The sequence below is a fragment of the Apodemus sylvaticus genome, chromosome 9 (assembly GCF_947179515.1).
Source record: "Apodemus sylvaticus chromosome 9, mApoSyl1.1, whole genome shotgun sequence".
Taxonomy (NCBI): Eukaryota; Metazoa; Chordata; class Mammalia; order Rodentia; family Muridae; genus Apodemus; species Apodemus sylvaticus.
This window is the reverse complement of record NC_067480.1, coordinates 20,826,064-20,840,671: the sequence shown is the minus strand read 5'-3', so window position 1 is coordinate 20,840,671 and position 14,608 is coordinate 20,826,064. Positions and strand designations below refer to the sequence as shown.

General features: G+C 53.1%; 1 protein-coding gene across 1 annotated transcript; it reads right to left on the bottom strand.

Moving 5' to 3' along the window:
* Window positions 1-5,498: 5,498 nt before the first annotated feature.
* On the bottom strand, window positions 5,499-13,656 carry Mab21l4 (mab-21 like 4). Its single transcript, XM_052193708.1, has 5 exons — window positions 13,128-13,656; window positions 9,517-9,742; window positions 8,011-8,164; window positions 6,465-6,821; window positions 5,499-5,591 (listed from the first exon to the last, which is right to left on the bottom strand). The coding sequence occupies exons 1-5, from the start codon at window positions 13,654-13,656 to the stop codon at window positions 5,499-5,501; spliced, it is 1,359 nt and encodes a 452-aa protein (XP_052049668.1).
* Window positions 13,657-14,608: the final 952 nt, after the last annotated feature.

The following is a 14,608-nucleotide window of genomic DNA, read 5'->3' as shown; positions in this document are numbered from 1 at the left end:
TACACACACACCTCACGTCCGGCCCAGTTGTCCAGCACACTCACCACCAGGAGCATACTGGGCATCTACACTCAGAACCCCAGAGAGGAAGGTTGAAAAGCACCCCCTTACCAAGGCTAGAGAGCCCCTCCTTTCAGGTTATCAGTAGGAATGCACCTCCTGGCAGAGAATGGCTGACCTAGCTATGTGGCACATCCCTGATCCAACTGGTCACAGCTGTGCTCTGGGGTAGGTCCTTGAGCCAACGGAGGCTGCTGCCCAGGGGTTCCCTGGTGGCCAGAGGAGACAGACTTGAGGGACACACGAACGCAGTCACAGCACAGCTGTAATCAGTGCCATAAGGGGTCCTGGAGTAGAGCAGGGAGGGGTTCTTGGAGAGGAGACTGGGGATCCCAGGGCCCAGAATGACTAGGGCCACGTGATCGCTTAGAGCCTGGTCTTTGTCCAGAGAGTAGTTCTATCTTGGTTTGATCTCCCAAGAGGCAGACACTGAGGTATTCAAGTGGTTTGCCTGAGAATGGACGCAGGAGTTATCCAGTGGAAGAGCCCCTGCCTCTGATCCTGCGGGTCAGCTGTGCCACCCATGGACCACACATATTCCCTGATGAGGGTCTGCCTGGGACCATGGACCTTCCTGGACACGTGTACCTGGCTGCCCTCACCTGTATAACCACACCGTAGAAAGTCTGTTCCTTTACCTGCCGGTGATAGACACCTGATTTCTTTCCATTTGGGGCTCTGATGAGTACAGCTGTGACAGCCTCCGGATTCAAGGCTTCCTGTGACTGGATCCTTTTACTTCTTCTGAGTGGATGAGGAGGATTTCAGTTACAGGTGCCTTGACCAGGAGAAACTCTGTATAAGAGCTGCGGCCATTCCACAGTCTTGCCCAGGTGGCTGGCATCCTTTGGTTCTAGCGGTTATTAAACTAACTCAATTAGATGTCCCCTCCCCTGATGACAGACAAGGCCTGTATCTTTTCCCTTGCCATTGGCTACTTGCAAACATCTTCAGAGAAGTGTCAGTTCGAACAGTTTGCTCACATGTAGGTATGTAGGTTTTTCCTCTTGTGGTTGCTGGTTGTACTAGTCCTTGAGTTCCTCTATGTGTCGCACACATGCCTGTCTGTCTGTGTCTGTCTGTCTGCCCAACAAACTTGTTTCTGCCTCTCCCCTCACCCACTGTTAAGATTACAGGTGTGTGACCAGCTTGTGCAAGGGTGTTTGGGTGCTTGGGATTCAAACTTAGGTCTCCATGCTTGCTTTATAAACACTTTACCCACCGAGACACCGCCTCCCTCCATACATACCATAATAGATCTTTTAAAAAATGTATTCTCAACCCAGTCAGATGTTTGGGTCCCAAGGGTTTCCTGGTTCTATGGCTTACCTATTTATTCTCCCACTGACGGCTCCAAAGAGCAGGTATGTTTGATTTTGGTGCAGTCCTATGGGTTCTCTTTCTGTGACCTGTGCTATTTATATCTTGCCCCACAAGTCTTTCCTATTTTGAGGTTGTGATGAATACCTCTGTATTTTCTTTCGGAGTTATTGTGTGGGTCTATTATTTGTTCCATTGAATGGACATGGGGCGAAGTGCACTTTATTAATAGCAGTATCCAGTTGTCCCAGTGATATGCTTGTTTAACAAACCTTACTTTCTGCATCCTATTGACCTGCCAACCTGGCAAAGATCATTGGCTACGTATGTGTAGGTTAGTTTCTGGTGTCTATTCTACTCTGGCTGCCTTCTTTTGGTCATATCTTATTATTTAAAAACTAGCCAGATAACCTAATGGCTGGGCAAAGAATTTCCTGCTCTGATCTTAGCAACTAGCTCCTTTCATTTTCCCTGGCCTCCGCCCTCAGTGGAAGCTAGAAACTAGAGGTGCCCCTGAGACCTACATGTCTGTAGCTTCCTACCTGCTTCACAGCCTGGTCCAAATCCCCTTTCTCTCTGCAGCCCCATCTCTTCCTCCTGTGACCTGGATCTCCCACCCTTTTCCCTTCACCCAGCAATTGGCTTCCGCATTTTTCATTCACACAGTCAAAAGCCAATCAGGGAAACACCTCCCCCACCTGTGCAAATGCCCTAATGCCCGATCCTGTCCACGAGAGTGGGCTTCTCCAGACAGCATGTGGCTAGCTGGTGATGGGTCTTCCAGTCCTCTGTGCACTTGTTGATTCTTTTTACTACCATGTACCGAGAGTGGGATGTTTCTATCTCCAAGCGTCCGCACTTGTGGGTCCTCGTGGGTCCTCGTGGACTCTGGAGAACCTAACTTCAGAGTTTCTGGTCTTTCCAGAGGACTCACCTTGCATGTCATTTGCAGCCTCCTTCTCCTCTGTAATCTCTTGTCTTCTATCGTTTTTCTCATGGGCCTCATATCTCCGCAATTAAGGAATAAGTCTATTTCTTGGCTCTGTTTGTGGGAGGGTCATCCCTCACTCCTGCTTTCCAGGACTCTAGGTCCCCAGGGGAGTCACCAAGGCCAGCATGCAGTGAGGGAGGGGCCCAGACACCAGGTGCGACGACAGGGAGGCTCAAGCCACTCTCTTGTAACTTATCTGTCCCCTCACCCCGCCTCTGATTGGTCCCAGACAGTCTGCCTCCATTGCCCTCTGAATCTGTGCGGCATTGCCATCAATAGCTCCCACCCCTGTCAACACACACAGGGGCCAGTGTCAGTGGGGAAGGGGTCATGGGGCATCTCGGGCTCCTTTTGTTCTGTTTGACACTCCCGTGCTTCAAGACCTCAGCTCCCATGATGGATTTTCAGGGATCCACATAATACCATTGAAACTGGTCATCCTAGGACATAGACATGCTGCAGGGTTAAACACTCAGAGTGTGCCAGTCCTACTCAAAAGTGATAGCTAACCCAGTGACTTAGCTGATGGATACTCCTAGGCGAGGTGCATAGTCTTCACGATACAGAAATCTCACCAAGCACTGAGGCAGATAGGGCAAAGTTTCGGCCCAAGGGTTTTGCCAAGGGCAGACGTCGAGATGGTGCAAAGCCTTTCCCCAATTTGGCCTATGGAATGAGAGCCTTTTATATACCCACAGGCATATCCAGCTCATTTGTAGACCACAATGTCATGTAGAAATGTTCAAAGTTGAACACACGTGTAGGGTACTAAAGAACTTGCCAGCAAGCCTTCCTGGCTATGACCTGCATGGTACCATCAGCACAGAGTCATTCTGTAGTTTGTCTCCCAAAATCTGTCTCTTGTCTAGGACAGGAGAGTTAGTGTGGGTGGGATCCAGAATTTATACTGTCCTCTTCCAAGTAGACACACTGCTTCTTGTCCTCTCTTCTAATGGGAACAAAGAGGATCTGCCTCCTGCTTTGGTGCCTACAGAGAAAGTTCCAGAGACCCTGACATCCTATTTTACCATAGATTGCATGTCTAGCACAGCCTCTTGGTGACAAATTACCATTTGGCAAAGTTTCTTTAACCCTGACACTCACGGCAGTCCCCCTGGCTCTTACTGAGGCTGTGACGGGAAGCTTGAAGAAGCACTACATTCTGCACCTGTATCCTTGTGTGCTGTGCTTTGGTAGACTAAAGGGCAGTGGACTAGAAATAGTCTCAAACCAGTCCCTTGAGTACTAACGAGATGGCTGAGTGCGTAAATGTCTTCTCTGATGACCTGAGCTCAATTCCTGGACTGACCCACATAATAGAGGAAGGAACCAGCTTCTACAAGTTGTTCTCTGACCTCCACACATGAGCCATGGCTCTCATGCATACACACACACACACGCACACACGCACACGCACACGCACACGCGCGCACACACGCGCACACACACACGCACATACATATGTACACACATATGCACACACATATACTCACATTCACACACACAGGCATGTACACACACATATGTAGACACATATACACACACGCACACACACACGCACACATATACACACGCACACACATACACACATATGTACACACATGCACACACATACTCACATGCACACACACAGGCATGCACACACACATACACGCATATGTAGACACATACACACACACACACACACACACGCACACGCACGCACACACATACGCATGCACACGCACACACATGTACACACATATGCACACACATATACTCACATGCACACACAGGCATGCACACACGCACACACATATGTACACACATACACACACATGCACACATACACACATGCACACACACATGCATGCACACACACATACATACACATGCACACACATTAGTACAAGCAAAACAAATATATAAAATATAATTTTTTAAAAAAATTTAGCTCCATGTGGTGGTGCACATCTTTAATTCCTGCGTGTAGGAGGCAACAAAGGCTGTCTCTGTGAGTCTGAGGGATAGCCTGGCCAGCACAGAGTTCCATGCCAGCCACTGCTACATAGCAAGACTCTGTCAATAAAAGAAATAGTGTCCTCTTGGCAGTTCCTGTGCTCACAGCTCTCATTCCTGTTAAGTGCAGCCATTGTGACTTATACTCATCACTGAGGAGGTGGCAAGGGTGGGCCTGGCTCTATCTATTTCAGCCCTGCGCCTGAGACAACAGGCCATTTCCCTTGCACTGGTGACAACTCAGGCCCTGGTCCTATAACATCCGGAGGCCCCGGTTCTTGCTCTCACTGTGTGGTTTCTCAGACAAAAGCTGTCAGGCCTTGAAGGGCACTGGGGCGCTGCGTGACCCATACACATGTAGGGCCCCGGGTTTCCCCCCCAGAGCCTGGAGTGCAGCCTGCAGTTCTGAAGCCGGGGAGTAGATGTCCCAAGTAATCAAAGACGATGGGGAAGAGCCTCTCGGCTGGGGTACTCAGAGCACCCTGGGCTCCAGAGAAGCTGTTTAAGACTAATGAGAAGATGCGAGGGGAAATCACAGGATTCTGGGAGTGGGGAACACTCCTCCAGCGACAGAGAGCAGTATGGGGGAAGGGAAGCTTGGAATTCCCTCTTCTGGGGAGGAGAGCTACCTGTCCAGGGGACATTCTCTACCTGAGAGTGGAGAAGGTTTGAAATGAAGCCATCCTTTGCACAGGAGCCTTTCAGAGTTTTAGGAGTTTGTATTTGCACCGAGAGATACAGAAAGTAGGGGGACCCTCTCCAAGGGGTACACTGGAGCACGAATGTGTTCAACACTGAACACACAGTATTTCAACCCCGAGGAATGGTACGGCGCATAGGCAGAGCAAAGACCCGTGTTGTCTTGTGTCTGTACCTGTTCCACCATCAAATGGCTGGGTCAGCGGGTGTCTGGGAAGCATGTACCCAGCCACCTCAAGCTCAGTCTGGAACATGGCAGCTAAGTACCAGTGCAGGGTACTTAGACTCTCACAGTGATCCCTTGAATGGGAGTCCTTAGGGACTAAATCCCTCTACAAGTCACTCAAAGAGACATCCCTGATTCCCAGTCCTTTTCCAAAAGTTCCAGGGAGCTCTGCAGGTTGGTAGAGACTGGGTCTCCCAGCCCAGCTCAGCTGTTCTCACTCCCCATGGTCTTGGTCTTCTGGAAGATGTTCTGCATGGCCGAGATTCTGTCCTTATCCTGGATGTTAAAGACCTGGAACTGGAGTAAGCAGGGACAGAGGGTCACAGGAAGCCAGGCTATACCAGTCTCAATCAAGCATTCCCTGTACCCACCATACCTGTGGGTACCCACCTGGGCCAGCATTGATGAAGGTGGACCACTCCAGCATCCCCCCTCCACCAGGCCTGCCTCACACAATGCATCCCTGGTGCAGGCATGACTCCCGAGGAGGTCCCACAGATGTGCATCCCAGCCTCCACCCACCCTGCCTGCACAGATCTGCTAAGAGCTTGACATAGGCCCATCAATCTGGCCCCCAAATGGGGTGATGGGTAGTTATCAGCTCTCCAGCAGGCAGGCCTTCCTAAAATAAAATGGAGATGCCCAGTACCACAATGTCCACCCCAGGTCACTGATGGTAGAAGGAAGAGATGACCAAAAAAAAAAAAAAAAATGTCAGACGTGCCTTGGAGGTGGTATTTGGGCCTGGGGTGGAGGTGGGTTCCTGCTTTTGCAGGGGAGCGATGGGCACTGTGGGTGTGGTAGACATCAGGCCAGAGAACACAGGTTCCAAAGGTGATGGCCATCAGAATGCCAAGTCCAGAAATACACAGGACATGGAACCTAGAGGTTCATGGAACGTCACAGCCTCAAGGTGGAGGAGGATTCTGGGTATTTGCCCTGTGTGGTTTAGGGTAATTCTGTGGAACACAGGGCAATCTCGGGCACTCTGCCTTGGATTCCAGAGAGCAGTATAACACCCATGGGAGGGGGGGTCTCTCTTGAGGTAGCACTTTGTGTCCTATCTGACACTTAGTCACCCAGAGGCCCCAGCCATCCTTGACTTCTGACCTGGGAGGGAGTGGTTAGGGTATAGGACCGGGGCTCTCTCCACTCTCTCCTGTGACCCACCTTATCTAGCAGAAAATCAAAGTAGGCGGTGGCCCAGTAGGTAGGGTCACTGGCCGGGAGCTGCAGTAGCGCCTTGACACCATTGTCGATGCGAGGTGGACGGCTGTGGCCCAGGTGGGTGACATGGATTCGTAAGGACTCTTCGGGCTGGCTGGCGAAGTGCTCCACCCGTTGGTAGATGGTGCCAAGGTCCAGGCCGCTGTCCTGCAGCAAGTTGTGCTCTGGATACAGGAAGTGGGGCAGGTTCCTGGTTGCCAGGCAGCAGAGTAGCACCACCAGCTGCCGGTACACGGAGCCCTGCAGGTCTGCCCAGTCCTCCGGGGCTGGGAACAGTGTCGAGGCCCACAGCAGCACAGTCTGCAGGACACAGGTCAGACCTGTCAATGGGCAGCTGGACAGCTCCCGCCCCCCACCTGTCTGTCCACCCACCCTGCACCGCCTTGCTTCCACCTTAACATCCAGAGTGCCCTCCTATATCTGCCAACCACTGAAGCTCCCATCACCTTCTCTCTCTCTCTCTCTCTCTCTCTCTCTCTCTCTCTCCCCCTCCCTCCCCCAGCTTCTTTTCCCACCCCGTGAACTTTAGAACTCCCTCAGGGCTATCTGAGGATTCCTCCTTCGTAAGAGGTTTCTTCATACCCCTCCGGCTGAGTTCATTCTCTGCAGACCAAAGGGCCCACCGCAGGGCAGAAGACATCCCTCCTTCCTCCTGCTCCACACTCCTTACTAGATACCTGCCCACACCCCATTACCCAACTGCACACTGCATTTCTGTGCCCTCAGACCTTTTCCTCCCCCAGCACCTCTCAGTTCATCTGGGCATCAGGATTCTCTGTGTATCAGACACCAGTGACCACTGGAAACTGGATCCCCACCTCGGGCGGGCAGAGGTCTGAGGAAGCAGCGAATGGCCTATGTCCACACAGGGGAGTCTCCCTAGAGCCAGTGTCTGATGATAAGTCAAGGGTCTGGACCAAGCAGAGGGTCCTGTCAATCGTGAACACGTGCTCCACGAGGATCCCAGGGCTTCACATCTCTATCCGCTTTCCCCTCACCGTCCTGGGGACTCTGGATAATCGGAACCATACCCCTGCACCTCTCTTGTTCTTCTCAACACAGGAACAAGCCATAGCAGGCTAAAGATGGGACTGATTATTCTACCCCAGAGAGCATAGAAAGGGAGACAGTGCTCTTAGGAGCACCCAGCTGGCTCCAGTCCATAGCGGAATCTGGCCAGTACTGTTCACAGATCTAGGAAGGACTCATGCAGGGGAGAGTTCCAGCTTTGCATGGCCCAACTCAATCATGTTTCAGGATTTATAACCTGCCTAGGAACAGGCCAAGGCAGCCTGATATGCCTCAGCGCTTCGCTACAGCCGTGACTATGAGACCTCCCTCATGAGCTAGTCCCCCGTGAACCTGGAATCCTCCCAATACCTGTGACTGCTGATCATGAGAGCTGGCGTGAGGAACACACTGGGGGGGGGGTGTTTACTGTTGTCTCAAATGTGAACAACAGAGCAAGGTGGTGAGCTCCCATGCCTACCTTCAGGTGGTCAAAAGTTAGGCCACGGTTCTGGCTGCCCCCTCGCCAGCTCTCTAGGTTTACGCGGTCGAGGATGGAGAGGCTGTCCAGGCGGTGGCCGGGGAGGGAGCCTAGTGCATCCAGCAGGCGACTGAGCAGGTAGCCAGTGGAGATCCTGAAAGCCAGACCCGCCTATCAGGACTGGGATTCGTGGTGCCCAGCACCCTGTGGACCACCAGAAAGAAAAGGCCTGGTGGCAGCTGCTCCCCAACCCTAGAGAAGCCTCTGGAGCCCTGTATGAGGGTCACGCCCTTCCTGTGGCCATTCTGCGGCCTCAAGCCCTGTCTCTCAGCAGTTGCTTCAGTTTGTTAGCTTGAGCATCCAGGTTTCTGACTGCAGAGATTAAGGAAGACCTGAGTCAGCCCAGCCTTTGTTCACACAGGGGGGAGATCAGTGGGGCCCCCGGCCTGGCAGCGGGTGTGGGCTCCATTCTAAGGTTCATTAGGGAAACCAAAGCTTGCCCCCTTGGGAGCCAGTGGGTGGATAGCGTGTGTAGGATTCGAACACACCACAGGCTCTCACTTCAGTGCTCGATGGACCATCACAGAGTAGCATCTCCACTCCCTAGGTCTCGGTCCTAAAGGGTCGGCTGAGGTGAGGCAACACGAAAGCCATGCTCTCTTCTTTACGTAAGATGGCTCTACTCTGCCCTACCTTTCTCCTGCCTCAGTGGGCCCACGGTTACACAGCACATTTGCCACAGGCTCTGTTCTGCTTCAATGGGCCAGCTAGGATGAAGGGTAGGGGGCCCACAGAGCTCTGCTAAAGTCTTAGAATGGCAACCAGCTTCATACACACCACTTAGGAGGGATAATTGCTTCTAAGATGGCAGCGCCTTGGGCATGTGTCTTGTAAGTCACATGTGTCTTGTAAGTCACTGTGACCCTGTAAGTGGGTGCCAGTTAAGAGTGCCAGACTGGACAGGCCTCAGGCCCTGAGCCCTGGTGCAGTCTCAGACTCAGCTTCTGCCCCCTGACACAGACACTGTTTTAGCAACAAGTAGCCCTCACTGAACCCACAGGCTTCCGGGAACCCACAGAAACATCTCAGCTGGGGGAACATTCTGAGAGGGGCTCCATAAGTTGGCAAGACCACCCTAAGGGTATTGGCAAGCCCCAGAGCTTCTTTCATTGGTGTGAGCATCCTCAAGTTGTGGGGATCTTAGACAACCTCTCTGCTGGTGTTTACCTGGCTGATAGTGAAACACACCTCGCACACCACCTAACACACTAGCTATTTCGTCACGTCTCTGTGCTCCTGGCCACCTCCTGTGCAGAAGAAGACCCAGCTGTGCCTTTCCTTCAGCTCTCTATGAGTTGTTGAGCATTAGAACTCCTCCAGAGATTCTAGTAACCTCAGTGTCACACAGACGTCCACAAGACAGAAGCGGATGAACCCCTCAGGTCCTCCCGCACGAGGCTCAGAAACCCTTTCTCTCATGGCCCGAAGGCCCAGAGTGGCATCTACCTCCAGTGCTGGGCATTAGCTGGTACCAGGTCCACCCCGTGGCTGGCAATTCTTCTCAAGACGCCCTCGGGAAATCCAAGCTTCAACTGGGCCCCCTCCAAGGCAGGCACCCTGTGTTTCTTCCTCACCACAGGCACAATGTTGAAGCGGATCTTCCTCCAGCCGCTGGACACCAGCAGGGACAGGCGCATCTGCCCTTCCTTCAGGCTAGCAGCATTCAGTGAACCTGCAACAACCCCTCATTAATCCAGCTCCCCTCTTCTGGGCCTAACCCCGCCTTGGTTCAGGACACCCTACCTGCTGTCTTAATTTCCCTTTCCCCTCTATCTACCCATCCAGACTGAGGTGTGACACAACCCACCAGCTGAGCTGGGTCACAGCATCCTTCACAACAACAACAGCTTTCCTCACAAGCCTTCTCTCTGCTAGGCCCCTCCCTCGGTCTAGTTTCCCAAGCCTGCTTCCCACACCTCCTAGACCTGTGGGATCTGCTCCTTGTTTGTGGTCAGGTTCCAACAACAACAACCAAAAAAAAACAAAAAACAAAAAAACACAGCTCCACCCATCTGGATGGAGCCAGGAGAGAGCCCTGAGCCCAAGGAAAAGCTCTGGGCCCAGATGGTGCTGACCCATCCCAGCATGCTTAGAGACAGTGTTTGCAGAGCTAGGAGGGTGGAGTTCCCTCAAGCTCTCCCGGACCCTCTACCACTCTGGGCAGCTCAGAGCCTACAGCTCTTTGCTGGAGAACTGTCATAAAGGCATCTGATTGCTTCTCTCTGAACCTTTTCTGTCTTTAATGAAAGCCAGCGGGGTGCTGTTGGGCACAGCAATGCATTCTGGGAACTTTGAACACCCTAGACACTGATTGTTCGAAAGGACAGGCTTCAGCCACTGCGCCGCCTACAGTGTCTGCAGACTCATATCCCGCCTCCAGCCAGTCGCGTCCAGGAAGGGCCGAGACCTAAGAACCCAGCTCACCTGAGAAGCAACAAAACTGGGAGATGTGATCCCAGACTGGATCTCTCCTGATCACAACTCGTACCCACCTCACCCCCTACACGAAGAGCCTCCCCAGTAGCTCAGGTCTAGCGCCTCCCTGAGCAGGCGTGAGTGCATGCTGGTCCTTATGCCATGCAGGGGATTGGGCAACAAAGCCTAAGACATTCTTGGGAGTTCACGGGAGAGAACTGTCGTGTTGGGAAAGGCCCTGGTGTCCTGGGAGGAGATACTGGCTTGGATGGCCCCATTTCCAGGCTGCCAATGAGGGAACGTCAAGAGTGCCAGGCTGGAGGCTCTTCCTTTTGAAACGAACCAGTAGCAGAGATGGTGACGGGGGTAACAGAGACACCCACACCTCCTCACAGGCTCAGGGTGGAACCATCCTCTCCTGGTACTCTATTTCCCTATGTCCACTGAGGAGCCTGCATCATAGGCCAGAAGAGCCAACCCTTGCGGAGCTGGGCGTGCTCAAAACAAAGCCCCTAACACAAGCCTTGTAGCAGGGTCTCCATTGCAAGACAGTCTGCAGGAAACAGCCTAGCCTCCTGTATCCCGCCAGCACCTACCATCTGCAGGGTAGCTCATAAGGAACCTCTGGGATTCTCCATCCCAATGAGCCTCAGTTTCCCTATGAGGGGGGAGGGGCCCTCCCAGATCAGCATTTAAATGCCTGTGTGTTCCTCTAGTCACACATTTGTGTGTGTGTGTGTGTGTGAAATGGCAGCCTGGAAGACAGCCAACCACACCTGTTCTCACCAGGCCACCTCTAAGCCAGCCCTGGCTGGTCTCACCGGTTCCAGGGAGTGGATAGCTGAACCCTGTCACCAGCAATAGCTTCCCTTTTAAGGGATGTGTTTGGAAGCGATGCCTGGAATTTCCCATGGGTCCAGTTCAGCCACAGCAACAGGAACGGGTCTGGGTTGTGGAGTCTCCTTTCTCAGCCAGGAAGCGACCTGGCCGTGCAAATGGGGTAGGAGCTGGAGATTTGAGTGGTCCTTGACAGCCCATCATTTAGAAGTCTCCTAGTTGCTGTAAAAGGTGGGTGTGTGCCTCCAGCAAAGTAGGGGACTGACAGGAGGCAGGGCCAGTGGCAATGGCTGTTAGGTCAAGCAAGAAGACAGAGGTGGTTATGCCAAGCTACATGCTGGGTTAGAGGAATCAAGAAATGACCAGGTAAGACGCCCAAGTAGCTGCAAGACAGTAGACATTTAATGACAGTCTCTGGCCACCCGAAGGTCAGTCTTCCGCTCTAGGACACATGGCCCAGCAGGTCTCAGAAGGACTTCCACTAGAAGCTGCCCTCCTGGTGTTAGAAGTCTAAGAGTCCAAGGGTCTTCTGGATGCTTCAGCCCAGACTGCCACGTAGGTGCCCAGTGGTGGGTTTGGCTATGCACCCTTTTCCAGAGCCCTGGGAAGCATGGGGTAGCAGTCCACTATCACAGGCTCCCAGGCCCAGGACATGTAGCCAGACCAGGACTCCACACAGTAGGAATCCCAGGCATCTTACTACCCTCTGGAAGAGGCAGCTACCCCACTCACTGATGACACAGTACAAATATGAGGAAGGTGACAAGGGAAGATAAACACATGAGAAAGTAGCGTCTGCCACCATCATGTGTCTGTCTCCTCCCCCCAAAGCAGGACATTCTATTTTGGCCTTCAGGCCCTAGGAGCCTGATGGTCCTGATGCTGAACCCGAGAGGAGAGCATCATTGCTTAAGGTCCCAACGTCCTTGCTTGTTGCAGGCTGAACCTACTCTTCCAGCCATCTTTGTGTAAAGAAACTGGCTACTTCTGACCATGCTGGGACCCCACCCCCCTGGGGGGTCTGACACCCCAGATAACATGATCAAGATGTCCAGCAAAAGGCTGAAGCTGGGTTCCTGGATCATTTGAAAATACCCAGCCTAGAGCCATTGGGACTTAGTGTACCAAGTTAGTGACTCAGCCATAAATTGAAACAGGCGCGCGCGCGCACACACACACACACACACACACACACCCCTATATATATATAGAAGCATGCACTCACATGTGTGTACTCACATGCATACTCTTGTCCATTCACATCCCCACACACTCACATGTAGACACACTAACATGCGTTTGCATCTTGACACAGACACATGGCCAAAATTCACACACAACCTGGCGGATTGTGACTAAGGCTAAAGAAAGGACAGCTGTAGGCATGACAACAGGGTATAACAGGTAACAGGCTGACTTCCTGGAACCCTGCCTGAGACCTCATCAAACAAGCTGGCCAACAAAACAGCTGGCTTGCCTTAAACTTTAATACATTTATAAAGTGACACTCATATAAACGCCTTCCCCAAACCACCATGCAGAAATGAGTCACACGAGACTCACAATGTGCTTTCTCACGGATGCTAGGGACACACAGGCCAGACCTTAGTTTGGAGACCCCACCCCCCAACACACAATGACAACTCACACTTCATTCATTCCGAGGGAAGACACATGCCCAGGGACCTGCATGCAGTCCACATGAGCCAGTCCATACCTTCAGCCCTCACACACAGTGGTCACACATGTGTCCTGACACAATTGCCCACTTGTGCAGAGTACCTCCCCGCTCCCCACACTGTTACCTGGTGGAATGAGTCTGTGGTGCTTGCAGTGTACAGTGGCAGCCACCAGAAGATCTCTGAGGACACACAAGACTTTACTGGGTACAATGTGGCCACAGCACTTGTCTCTGCCCTCTGAGGAGACACTGAAGATGTCCTCAGCCATCCATGGCTCCAGGCCAGATGCCTCCTTGAGGACACCCAGGCGACAGACTGCAGGGCCATCCCCTGGCTCAGCGGCTTCCAACTCCTCGATCAGGAGCGCCTCCGAGTCCAGCCCCAGGGGCACCTCCACATCCAGCGGGTCCTCGGAGGAACGCAGCGCAAACTGGAAGGCCTCCAGGTCTCGAGAATAGTCAACAACGAAGCGGGAGTCCAAGGCGTGGGCACGTTCTAGCACAGTAAGCAGGATGTTCTCTGCTCTCTGGTAGTCCTGGACACGGGGCGACTCCCGCGACTGGATGGCCAACAGGTAGTGATGCCACAGGGGCACCTGCTCTGCCATGTCTGGAGCAAAGACATAGGGAGCGGGCATCTCCGAGCCAGGCATCCCTAGGCCAAGCAACAGGGCAGCGGAGGGGCCCTGGTGGCCCTTGGGGACTGCTCTTGAGCTTGGGTAGACTGGCTTGCAGGAAGAGGTACCTGCCCAGGTGAGGAGCAGGTCTGCAGGTAGGGCTCAGCACTCCACGGGCAGAGTTCCAGAGGGACAGGCCTCTCGCAGCAGGTTAAATAGCTGAACCAAGACCAAGGCCTTTGAAGTGGGGTGAGTCAGTACCTAACAATTAAGAGTATCACAGGGGGGCTGACCGAGGAGGCGGAGGCCCAGTTGCTTACCACTCTCCTGTGGCTCTACTCCTTCCTGAATCTTGGGCCCCAAACACAATGGCCAGACCTGAAGGAGGGGGTGTGTGCACCTAATCTCCACGCTCCACCCCAACCCAAAAGCTAGTCACAGTGTCTTTGTGAAAAGGGTCTTCCCTGCCCCTCCCCCTTCCCAAGGCTCAGAAGGTAATGGATGCCAGACCCTGTGGGGGTCCCAGGTCTCGCTCTGGAAGCTTAGAGAAGAACAACCCTCAGGCCAAACCTGGGCTGTGTCTTCTTTACATTCTTCAGATACCAATGCAAATCAACCCTCCTCCACCTGCCATCCATATAATTGGCCAGCTCAGCCCTCAGGCTGCCCGGTCCACCCTTCCAGCCTCCCTCTGAGAAGACCTAGCACCTACCTGGCCAGTTGCTGGGGCCTTCTAGGAGAAGCAGTCTCTGGTTCTGCCTCATGGCTGGAAAGTCTCACCATACAAACCCCTCCACACCTGCCGGTGCCCTGCCCAGTGCCTCCTCCCTGCTCAGAGTTGTGCAAGTCCAGACTGGCAGAAGGGAGCCGCCCCTATCGACCCTTGGCCCCTAGAGGAGGCCCAGTGAGAGGCAGTTCAGTTTCTAGTCTGCAAACAGCCTACAGGTTGACAGCCCAACTAGCGCCATTAGAAATGTCTTCTCTGCAG

Bases quoted from the DNA above. Each gene is read 5' to 3' on its own strand.
- Mab21l4 (XM_052193708.1), bottom strand. From the start codon at position 13,656: ATGCCTGGCTCGGAGATGCCCGCTCCCTATGTCTTTGCTCCAGACATG. The intron at 9,743-13,127 runs GTAACAGTGTGG...GGGTTGTTGCAG, and splicing joins CCACAGACTCATTCCACCAG to GTTCACTGAATGCTGCTAGC. The intron at 5,592-6,464 runs GTGGGTCACAGG...TGCTTACTCCAG, and splicing joins TTGATTTTCTGCTAGATAAG to TTCCAGGTCTTTAACATCCA.